Source organism: Micromesistius poutassou (assembly GCF_964030765.1).
Source record: "Micromesistius poutassou genome assembly, contig: SCAFFOLD_5344, whole genome shotgun sequence".
NCBI classification, from domain to species: domain Eukaryota; kingdom Metazoa; phylum Chordata; class Actinopteri; order Gadiformes; family Gadidae; genus Micromesistius; species Micromesistius poutassou.
This window is the reverse complement of record NW_028178108.1, coordinates 2,919-15,274: the sequence shown is the minus strand read 5'-3', so window position 1 is coordinate 15,274 and position 12,356 is coordinate 2,919. Positions and strand designations below refer to the sequence as shown.

The 12,356-nt window shown below is 46.9% G+C and overlaps 1 protein-coding gene across 1 annotated transcript; it reads left to right on the top strand.

Moving 5' to 3' along the window:
- The first annotated feature begins 8,925 nt into the window (after positions 1-8,925).
- LOC311374783 (uncharacterized protein) lies at positions 8,926-11,108 on the top strand. The gene is made up of 5 exons (XM_084490548.1): positions 8,926-9,170; positions 9,255-9,319; positions 9,441-9,686; positions 9,954-10,018; positions 10,736-11,108. The coding sequence occupies exons 3-5, from the start codon at positions 9,498-9,500 to the stop codon at positions 10,812-10,814; spliced, it is 333 nt and encodes a 110-aa protein (XP_084346674.1). The 5' UTR covers positions 8,926-9,170; positions 9,255-9,319; positions 9,441-9,497; the 3' UTR covers positions 10,815-11,108.
- Positions 11,109-12,356: the final 1,248 nt, after the last annotated feature.

The window sequence follows — 12,356 nt, the reverse complement described above, 5'->3', positions numbered from 1 at the left end:
TTTTGTGTTTGTTTTTAACAAAGTTGTTGACTGCAGTCGTAACTCTTCTGTTGTCAAACATAAATAAATATAAAATGTCTCTGTACAAATAAAGACTTATTTATTTAGCTCAATGGCAGAAGGTCCTTTTCTGTGTTTTTTTGGGAGCACATAGGACGAGGAATTATGTCATGGAAAACAGGCCGTTTTGTTTCCTTAGGTGTTTCCATAAGAAGGCATTATTAATGAATTAATTCGTATACACTGGCACCAAACCACAGTCACACCAAACACACCTGTTTAGATCAATCAAACACGGCCGTCCCTGTCAGGCAACAGACGACCGGGCATAGAGCAAAACTCTTTCATTCTCATGTCTCTGTATGATAAGGTGACCAGATTTCTGAGACAAAATCCGGGGACATTTTCGGTTCAGCGGTGTAAAAAAACCTCCAAACATGTAGTGTTTTTGTCTAAAAACTAAAAAAACTAAAACGGGGACACTGCCCTTACCATTGACAAAGCGGGGGGGGGGGGGGGGGGGGGGTGGTTGTGCGAGCAGCAGGCTACGGTGCGCAACTACATACGTCTTTTGGTCAACATTTTTGTTTTTTCATTTTTTCCTTTATTCCAATTTTCGGATCTTTCAGTCACAGTGAAAACCGGGGACATTTCCGGGGGACAGCAGTAGCCGGGGACAGGTCACTGAAAACGGGGACGTCTGGTCACCCTACTGTACGAGTGAAGAAGAAAAGAAGAAAAACCGCCCGAGTGCTTTGAGAAAAATCTCGAAAAATATAAATTCAGAGGGGAGAGGGTAAGGGTATAGACTATCAGGTCATTTGTGCAGCCTATAACACAGCGTGAGTAAACAACAGATATCCCACGCTTGTGATAAAACCACCTGCCGCCAAAAAAACACCTGTCTGACTGCACTTTGCATCCGAGGACGCAGAACATGAACCAGACACCTGCTCATTTTGTTTCCGATCAATTGCCTACAGGGGGATGAATGTGTATTTGTGTTTTTTCCAAGAAAGACGATGCTGTTACGTATGGGAAGAGGGGGTCAGTGTCTCTGCTCCTGCAGGATCTCAGCCAGCGGCACAGCTGTGACCAGAGAAGAGAACAGAGCAGACACAGCGACACGCCACCCAAGACCGCCCGGAGACCACCAGGATGGGCAGACAGTAAGGAACCGGAGAGAGACGCATCCGAGATGGACAGAGAGTTGGACAGGAGTCAGAGGACGGTGGATGTGAGGGGAGGAGGACAGAGAGTTGGATGTGAGAGAGAGAGAGAGGGAGGGAGTGGACGTGAGGAGAGGGACAGAGAGAGTTGGATGTGAGAGAGAGAGGAAGGTAGATGTGAGGAAAGGAGAAAAGATGTGAGAGAAACGTGGATGTGAGAGAAAGAGTGATAGACAGAGATGGATGTGAAGTGGGCAGAGAGCGACACCTAGTGGTCGGCTGTGGTGGGCAGAGAGCGACACCTAGTGGTCGGCTGTGGTGGGCAGAGAGTGACACCTAGTGGTCGGCTGTGGTGTGCTGGCTGTCTTGGGACGGCGCATGCGCCACCACCATCCTGGTCCGTAAACACCTCGCTACGGGTAGGTTCGCTTGAGCAAGCATCCGTTACATTTGTCATATATTATATCATAAATAAATGATATCACTAAAAAGATATGGCCCTTTGAGACTGTACCTGTGATTAAAGGCTATACAAATGAATATATTTTTGTGTCCCTGCTACAGTGATGTAAAAAGTGCATACTTGTATTATTAATGTGTAGCGTATGTTTAATGCACAGTGTTAATATGTGTATGGCTATATTGGTTGATTTACATGATATGACTGACTGTTAACCATGTATTGTTGAGCGTATGCACCAGCCACTGACTGCGGTCAGTACATGCGTGCATTGTGTGTCCATCCAGCCATCATCTCCAGAGTGTAAAATAAACGTGTGATTGACTTGACAACTGTGCCATCGTCGTCTGCTATTCAACACAACGCAGACAGCCAACTGTTACATCAGCTAATACCTTTTATGACAAATAGCAAAATAAGTGACGAATAAGTATGGCCTGTTTGTACTAGGCCCTTCTATGCATGTATGTCACAATGTTGTGGCGTAACACTTTCACACTTTAAGACTTTCAGACTTAAAGGCCCCCCAAGCTAGCGGTCATAAGTCCACTTAATTAGAACCGGCTAATTAATGGAGGTCCGTCTCAGAGGGCTGTCAGGAGGTGTGATGATGAGTGACACACGGGTTTACCTCGGAATGTGGTCCTTCACCGACTCTGCTTTTTCCACAGTGCTTTTCAGTCACGTAGGCAGGATAATGCCGATCCTTCCTTTAAACCTCAGTACGATTCTCCCAACACAACAGGTGTGTCAGGAATGCTGGATGTTAAAGGTGCCGTGGACATGCCACCAGGTGTGGTGTGATTAGCCGTTACAAGCCGTTTTGGAAATCTGCTCCGTATGACATCATATGGGGCAGGAAGTGGCCGTGTCCACCCAGATGTGTGCTGGATAGATTATAGCCGTTTCTCAATTCGCGTTCTCGTGTGTTCTCGTGTACTTGCGTTCTCGATAAACGTCATCAGTGGTAGCCCAAGCACTGTTCCAATTCCAAGTACGCGAGAACGCGAGTACTGTCGTAAAACCCGGAAGTGTTCTCGATGCGTTCTCGATGAGGCCATTCTACCGAGGATGCATCGGAGGTGACTCGTGTGGACTTGGGACCGTTAAATATCCCAGAATGCATCATCGAGTCCGCTGCTGTTCGAATTGCAGGTGCGTACTCGCGTTCTTGGAAGTCTGTACTTGAAAGTCCGGACTTGCCAAGTACGTACTTCCAAGTCCGCGAGAACGTAGTCCGCGTACTTGGTATTGAGAAACGGCTATAGACATCTTATAAGTAGACGCAGCATTGGCTGCTGTGACGCGAGAAATTCGGCCGCCATCTTGGAGTGGTGATGAGCAGCCTGAGCGGACAGCTGACAGGTCACGTCTACAGAAGAGAACAAGGATGCCGGGCTGGTGTTCCTGCTCAAATGAGCGGACCGTCGAAAATAGGAATCAGGGGATTACTTTTCACAAGTAAGATTTAACATTAACGTACTATTGGTTGTATTTTGTGAAAAAAATATTTATTACCACAGAGTTGAGAAGGAGCAAAGATCTTCAATAGTACTGAAATCGTAGCCGCTAGCAAACAAGAGTATGACCATAATTGAATTGCTTGTCAATGAAATGAAAAAATGACGTAGGCCTACTTCAGTGTTTCCCACAGACCAGGTAGCAATGTGCCAGTTCAATGTGCCAGTTCAGACCAAAGATTTGCGACGCAACTGCTTGCAACTCGCAACTCCTTGCGACGAGACGGGCTGAGACGTTCTAAAAACGGGGCAGTTCACACTGCTGCACCGGGCGGCGATTATTTTTATTTTTATTTTGGTTGAGAGTAGGCTAGAGTTGCTGTGTTTCGCCATTCTCCACTACTTCTGCATTGTAGTAATTCGCTGGAGCTTAGTTTGTTTAGATCCCGCTAGTTGCATTGCATTCTTTCGTAGTGGCGACTTCTCGACTGCAAGGGAAGCTCGGCTTCACCTAAAATTTCGAAAATTAAATGGTCAGATATTATAGATATCTGACCATTTAATTTTCGTGTATTTGACTAATATATTGGAACACTGTTCAAATATACAATATAAGAATATTAAAGTAACCATATAATGTATTCTTTTATTAATGTCATTTGAAACATTTAGTGTCATTTGGATTTCTGTACGTTTTGATAACTTCATCACTTTGACAATAAATATCTGAGCTGATTGATTTTATTATTTTTTATGCCGTTATAGCATTTCTATTTTGTGAATAAACAAACGCAACTATAAAGACTTTCATAGTTGCATAATTTGCCCAAATGTTGTAATTTGCATATTTAAGTTAAGTAAGTTGTGTTCTATTTTTTTATGTTCTATAATAGTAATTGTATCAATACAGTTATAGTTAATTAGTTATGTTACACATTAGGCATTTTTTTTTTTTTTTTCATCAAAAGGAAATACACCATCATACGGTGTAATTTCATACTTCAATCAGCATACAATTCCTGGTAGTAACAGTATTCCTCTACTCCATATGGTTTTAAACCACACTCACACATCCACATAATATATACCATTTATTCCCACTCATCCACATATCGTTCACCTTTTAAACACACAAACCCAAACACACACCCACAGTTTGTAACCCAAACCCACCCACCCACTCCCACCCCCGCTCAACACACACACACACACACACACACACACACACACACACACACACACACACACACACACACACACACACACACACACACACACACACACACACACACACACACACACACACACACACACACACACACACACACACACACATCTATGGCGGCGCACACCTGCATGTAGTTCCGCTGATTATTCGCTGATTATTTCGCGGGTCTCGGTGCGGATCGCGCTGCGTCTCCATTGAGCCTCACTGTGCTGCTGCTGCTCGCGCTCCGTCAGCTGTTGGCTCCACCACAGGTTAGATTGAAACAGACGCTGAGCCGTCTCCATTACACGGTTAATATTGACGTTATTTTAGTAGTTTAACCGAAACATGGTTAGAAACGTCCGGTTGAAGTTATAAAAGTAACTAATGATCCGTCTGGTCCTTTGTTTTCCAGGTTGACCGTGGGGTTAACGAACACTTTTTGAAGTAAAACGGCCCGCTACATCCGGACCTGCTGTGAGTAGGACACTTATTTATAATTTATCTTAATTGTTTTTTACTCTAGGCCTACTTGATAAGTTGAATAATAGTAGTTCTGGATGTATGTCGTCGTAAGCTGTTTTTAAATGAGTTAATTGATATTTTTCGCCGGGTGACGCGGCTGCAGATATTTATCAATGACTCCATGACGGAGTTGGCGGCGGAAGACGTAGGGGGGCGGGGCCATGACGTCACACAATGACTCCGCACTCGGTTACCGTCGTAGTTAGATGGGAAAAATAACTTATTTTAATAACTTCTTTGGATTTATTGGATTAATCACTAATTAAAACACACACACACACACACACACACACACACACACACACACACACACACACACACACACAAGCCGTAAAACTAATCTTGTTGCTCTCCTTCACAGCTCAAGAAGAAGAAACAGATTCTGTGAGTATCACGATCGAACCACGAAGAAGACGAAACTGCGAACTGTAAGTCACAACATTTTCTCTTAATGCTGTGGGCTGACAGCGTTTAGTTTGAACCGGTTCTCAGGCCCCGCCCCACGTAGGCCCTGCCCCGCCCCCACGTAGGCCCTGCCCCGCCCCCACGTAGGCCCTGCCCCGCCCCACGTAGGCCCTGCCCCGCCCCACGTAGGCCCTGCCCCGCCCCACGTAGGCCCTGCCCCGCCCCACGTAGGCCCTGCCCCGCCCCACGTAGGCCCTGCCCCGCCCCACGTAGGCCCTGCCCCGCCCCACGTAGGCCCTGCCCCCTCTCTGGCCCCGCCCCCTCTCTGGCCCTGCCCTGCCCCACGTAGGCCCTGCCCCGCCCCCTCTCTGGCCCCGCCCCCTCTCTGGCCCCGCCCTCTCTCTGGCCCCGCTCTCTCTCTGTCTCTCTCTCTGTCTCACTGTCTCTCTGTCTCTCTCTCTCTCTCTCTCTCTTTCTCTCTCTCTCTCTCCCCCCCCCCCGTTCTCATGCCTCTCATTCGTCCCTAGAAGATACTTTATCCGTCCACTTTCGTACTACATTCCTCATCATTGCATCACATCCCATGTGTGTTGTCCTACTGATAAGGTTGTGTGACTGACTGACCAGAGATGCATGCGAGGGTTCTGCGCTGTTTGAGGCCTTCAGTTGTGTAGACGTTCCCCCTCAGGGGAACCTAGTGTTTAAGAGGCCGTCGTCACGTCAGTTACATGAACTGGAACGTCCTTCAGGATGGAGACAGGGACTCCTCAAGGAGACACACCAGGGGGCGAGATGTGAGGGCTGTCCCTCTCAGCAACTAGAACCCAACCTGGTTCCTGCACCTGAGAACCACGGAGCACGTTCCAACGTTTCCCTCCGTACGCTTTGAAGCCCTAGCCCCCCCACCACTGGTCTCTCCATCAAACCCACCACTGGTCTCTCCGCTCTAAAGTACCTACAAACCCACCACTGGTCTCTTCTTAAAGACCTACAAACCCACCACTGGTTTCTCTTCTCTCAAAGACCTACAAACCCACCACTGGTCTCTCCGTCAAACCCACCACTGGTCTCTTCTTAAAGACCTACAAACCCACCACTGGTTTCTCTTCTCTCAAAGACCTACAAACCCACCACTGGTCTCTTCTTAAAGACCTACAAACCCACCACTGGTTTCTCTTCTCTCAAAGACCTACAAACCCACCACTGGTTTCTCTTCTCTCAAAGACCTACAAACCCACCACTGGTCTCTCCGTCAAACCCACCACTGGTTTCTCCTCTCAAAGACCTACAAACCCACCACTGGTTTCTCCTCTCAAAGACCTACAAACCCACCACTGGTTTCTCCTCTCAAAGACCTACAAACCCTCCACTGGTCTCTCGTCTCTGCGGGGCGATGGCCTCCGTCGCCCCCGGTCGATCGTAAGGGAGTCGGGTTCAGATTCCCAAATCTGGAGAGGCGGAGATAGGCGCCGCGAGGCGTCCAGTGCGGTAACGCAAACGACCCCGGAGAAGCTGGCGGGAGCCCCGGGAAGAGTTATCTTTTCTTTGTGAAGGGCAGGGCGCAAAGACCTACAAACCCAGCACTGGTATCTCGTCTCTCAAAGACCTACAAACCCAGCACTGGTCTCTCCGTCAATCCCGCCACTGGTCTCGTCTCAAAGACCTACAAACCCAGCGCTGGTCTCTGTCAAAACCTCCGCTGGTCTCTCCTCTCTCAAGGACCTAAAAACCCACCACTGGTCTCTCAAAGACCTACAAAACCTCCACTGGTCTCTCCGTCAAACCCAGCACTGGTCTCTCCGTCAAACCCTCCACTGGTCTCTCAAAGACCTACAAACCCAGCGCTGGTCTCTCCGTCAAACCCGCCACTGGTCTCGTCTCTCAAAGACCTACAAAGCCACCACTGGTTTCTGTTAAAACCTCCACTGGTCTCTCCTCTCTCAAAGACCTACAAACCCACCACTGGTCTCTCAAAGACCTACAAAACCCAGCACTGGTCTCTCCGTCAAACCCAGCACTGGTCTCTCCATCAAACCCTCCACTGGTCTCTCAAAGACCTACAAAACCTCCACTGGTCTCTCCGTCAAACCCAGCACTGGTCTCTCCGTCAAACCCTCCACTGGTCTCTCAAAGACCTACAAACCCAGCACTGGTCTCTCCGTCAATCCCGCCACTGGTCTCGTCTCAAAGACCTACAAACCCAGCGCTGGTCTCTGTCAAAACCTCCGCTGGTCTCTCCTCTCTCAAGGACCTAAAAACCCACCACTGGTCTCTCAAAGACCTACAAAACCTCCACTGGTCTCTCCGTCAAACCCAGCACTGGTCTCTCCGTCAAACCCTCCACTGGTCTCTCAAAGACCTACAAACCCAGCGCTGGTCTCTCCGTCAAACCCACCACTGGTCTCGTCTCTCAAAGACCTACAAAGCCACCGCTGGTCTGTCAAAACCTCCACTGGTCTCTCCTCTCTCAAAGACCTACAAACCCTCCACTGGTCTCTCCTCTCGTTTGGCTTTGTATTCCTTGGAGTATTGTCATTGTTTGTGTAAATACACAATCTAATAACTGAAAATAAAGAGGTGTGATCTTTAACCTGGTACTGGTCAATCTTTGCATGTCATGGGGTACTAAGTGTGAGGGGCAATCTTTGCATGGCATGGGGCACTACTTCATGTGAGGGGCAATATTTAACCTGGCATGGGGCACTAAGTGTGAGCGGGGCAATTGTTGACTTTGCACGGGGCATTAAGTGTGAGAGGGGCAATCTTTAACCTGGTACTGGGCACCACATGTGTGAGGGGAAATGTTTCTACTTCTACTTGGCTTGTATTACCTGAACATTTTAATTTTCAGCTTTAGGAGGATGCTACTCTTCCTGAAACACCCTTGAGTGTCATTTGGTCGGATGTTTCTGATGACTCAAGTCTGTGGCCTAAATCAAAGAGGATAACAAAGTGGGTGTTCAATACAGCAAGAGCCTGGAGCGACCTAGCATCTGGATCTCAATTCGACCTTCTACACACTGGACAGGATGACTTGAGTGTCATGCAGCTTGGACTGTAGTGTGACTGAATCATGCAAACAATGGGAAGCGACAATGGCTACTTGGTACAATGGATGATGGACTAACGGCATTCCGAATCGGATGAGAAACCAACCAACTAACTGAAGATGGAAGATGAAACATTCTGCAACGTGGCTTCCCTACCTAACCTCAACATGATGGACTGCTGGCAAGCCCTCTGGATCTCCTGTACTCCTGCCCTGAGATCCAAGTATTTCTCGGGCTGAATCGGAAACCATCTTGGAAACATCCCAACTAGCGTCCCTGTCGAGCTGCAGTTGTGCTTCTTCAGAAGAGGTGAAGAAAGCCTCACTGGGGCTTCAAGGTCTATGAAGAGGAACGTTGAAATGTGCACCATGATTCTCTCCTGTAAGAGCTGTTGTATTCTAGTCGCCAAGAGGGGGAGCCTCACAGCCTACCCTTTGGCGTCTCTCCTTGGAGTCCCTGTCACGGTCTTGACGGACGTTCCAGGTCATGTAACTGATGTCACGACAGCCTTTTGAAAACTTGGTTTCTCCTGAGGGGGAACCTCTACAGAACTGTAGGCGTCAGATGGCACAGTATCCCAGCATGCATCTCTGGTCACTCAGATCACACCCTGATCAGTAAGTCAACACTCATGCGATGTGCATGCGATGTTTTAGAGAGTAGTAAGGAAGTAGACAAAAGGCATGAGAAGTTTGTTATTTTGTACTGTTGTCAGCCTTGTTTATGGGTGGGAATTATTTGCTAAATGGGGGGGATATGAAATGTATAGTCAATTATTTGTACATGAACCAACAGCAACAAACTACTAGATCTGCTCAAGGTAAGTCTGTTGGCTGTATTTTGCAACAAGACGACCAAAGCACCCCAAGATCTCCATCGTCGTTCCAGCTCAAGGTAAGGGGCTCCTGCGGGGGGGGTTGGTAGTTAGATTCGAGACCGATGTGCACGGGTCTATAAAGATGCTGTCTGACTTCACAGGATCTCCTGGACCAGGGTGGACCAGAGGCTGAGGACCAGCAGGTGACCAGATCCCACTGGACCAGGTATGGGTCACCAGGGTGGATTATTATTATTATTATTATTATTATTATTATTATTATTATGTGGCTGTGTCTAGTGCTTTTCTCGCACTTAATTATAATGTAGGGTAACTAGATCCCCTAGACCAGGCATGGGGTACCAGGCTGGACCAGAGGGTATCCAGATCCCCCTGGACCAGGAATGGGGCACCAGGCTGGACCAGAGGGTATCCAGATCCCCCTGGACCAGGAATGGGGCACCAGGCTGGACCAGAGGGTATCCAGATCCCCCTGGACCAGGAATGGGGCACCAGGCTGGACCAGAGGGTATCCAGATCCCCCTGGACCAGGAATGGGGCACCAGGCTGGACCGGAGGCTGTGGACCGGAGGGTAACCATAACCAAACACTTGACACCTGGAGGTTCTTTTTAATTATTTCAAACGATCGTAGAGGGTCTTCATTAGTTTTTCCTTCAGATTTTTCATTCTGTGAATTTTAGCCAAAGCTGTGATTTTAACTAATTAAGGTCACATCAGCTGCTACTACTATAGTTTATCCAGCGTACATCAAGGTGGACACTAAAACGTAACAGCTGGTCACACTCACACCTGGTGACGTAACATCACCCTTTTAATGTGTGTTTGTATTGTGAACAGATTAAGCTGACGACCCACCAGGAGCGAGACGAGGACTACGATGGGACTGCTCAAGTCTTTGGAAGGTTAATACCAACAGGTTTTTTTTTTTTACATCGTTTCACCACCAAAGCTATGCTGTTAAATTCACAGAATGTTTTACTATATTCCTGAATTACAAATTCCCAAGTGTGTGCATGTTTCATGTTGAAGTTTAAAATTTGATTTGATTCAGAATTATTTAAACAAGGTGTCCAAAGAATAATAAACTACCACTGTGTTTCTAGTGTAGAATTCTCAAAACAAAAGTATTTTCTTCAACACAAATTATATAAACTAAAAAAATTATGGAGGAGGAGCCACCTATCTGGAGGGAGACCCAGAATCTGGTTAGCCGCCTAGCTGGACATCATTAGCCTCCTAGCATAATGGATATAGTTAGCTTCATAGCATAATGGATATCGTTAGCTTCATAGCATAATGGATATCGTTAGCTTCATAGCATAATGGGTATTGTTAGCTTCATAGCATAATGGGTATTGTTAGCCTCATAGCATAATCAACATCGCTAGCCTCAGAGTTATCTATATCATTAGCCTCCTAGTATAATTGATATTGTTGCATAATTGACATTGGTAGCCCCATAGTGTAATCAACATGGTAGCCTCATAGCGTAATCGACATGGGTAGCCTCATAGTGTAATCGACATTGGTAACCTCATTGACATTGTTGGCCTATGGCTAGCAACATAGATTATGCTACGAGGCTAACGATTTGTGTTTTTCCTCTTGCAACATTTCAGTGACCCACTGACGGCGCCTCGTTGGAGCTGGACGGTGGAGACTTCAGATGCAACTTCTACCTCGCAGGACGTGACTTAAGTCACGGGTTGTCAAGGGTTCCTTGTTTCTCAAGGGTTCCTTCGCGGGTTCCTCATGGTTCAGTGTTAGGGACAGAGTTAGGGTCAGATGGTCTCACGATGAACCGTTGTTTTTTTTTTTAATCACATCCCAAAATTGTTTCACTGTGTGCACAGATGTTGAAATGTATACTGATGTTTTATGATATAAAATCATTTAAAATGACCTGGTTGTGTGGCTTGTTGTATGGTAATTTTTATTATACACATGCATGTTACCCTAATGAGGTAAGGTTACCTCTCCCCTCCCCTATATCCTAACCTCCCCCCTCCCCTCTCCCAACCTCCTTCCCCTATACCCTAACCTCCCCCTCTATACCCTGACCTCTGTCCCCCCATACACACTTACCTCCCCCCCCCCCCCCCCTTTACTCATACCTCCCCCCCCCCCCCCTCCTCTAACCCTAACCTCTCCCCTCCCCTATACCGTAACCGCCCGCCTCCCTTACCCTCACCCCCAACCTTACCCTAATCCTCACCCTTATCCTCATCCTCACCCTTATCCCTAACCCTAAACCTAACCTTAACCATAGCAGCGAATATCAAGCCAGTAAAAGCACGTATGATGATATTAGCTAACTAGACAATCAGATGGACAGTGGCTATACAGTATAGCTAGTCTAGCTTTCCAACCCAATTTTGTGTAGCCCACCATCGTGAAATGTGTGATAAACAGGAAAAGGTCCTGCCACACTTACCTGACGACTGGAATGGGGTATTTTTTGGGATTACTGTTGAACTACTGTGTTCACCCGGCTATGAACTGAGACTTGATAAATCATATCAATATATAACATTTCTTGCCTTTTCTCTCTATAGTGTAACACTATATAGTACCATTGATACACTTAATACTAACCATCATGAAACGTATAGCAATACTAACCCACTCTATATATCTCTCTTCCCCCTTACCTCACTTGTGAGGTAAACCATTACCAGTCATCAGCCATCCTTGTATTTGGCCCTCATCGCACCTGAAGTCCCATCCCTATGACTGCCCTACCATCGCCTGTTGCTGTCCCCTTGACCGGATTCCTGGCCTGCGCTGCCTAGCGATCCACTACTGCCCTATGACAATTCCTAATCCCTACACTAGACTATTTGAACTTTCTGACACTAAATGGGATTCATGCATTATCATACTGGTAAGGTAACCATCCCACCTCTTTGTAACATACACCCCAGGTGGCTCTAAACACCATGTTCTATTCTCTACACCTAACTAACCTATTCATTTATCATGTATACAAACCTCACTGCCCTGTAACTGACCCTAGGCAGATGGGTCAGGCCCTCGCGTCGTGGATCTGCTCGAGGTTTCTTCCTATATGTAGCTCCAATTCTAGGGAGTTTTTCCTCGCCCCTGTTACTCATGGGCTCTCTCTGAATGTTCAATACTCTATATTTGCACTTTTAATCTTGCTGAATTCTACAAGGCAAAGTATTTAGGCAAAGTATAAGACAATACTTTCTTAACAGTATAATTGGAACCATGAATAAG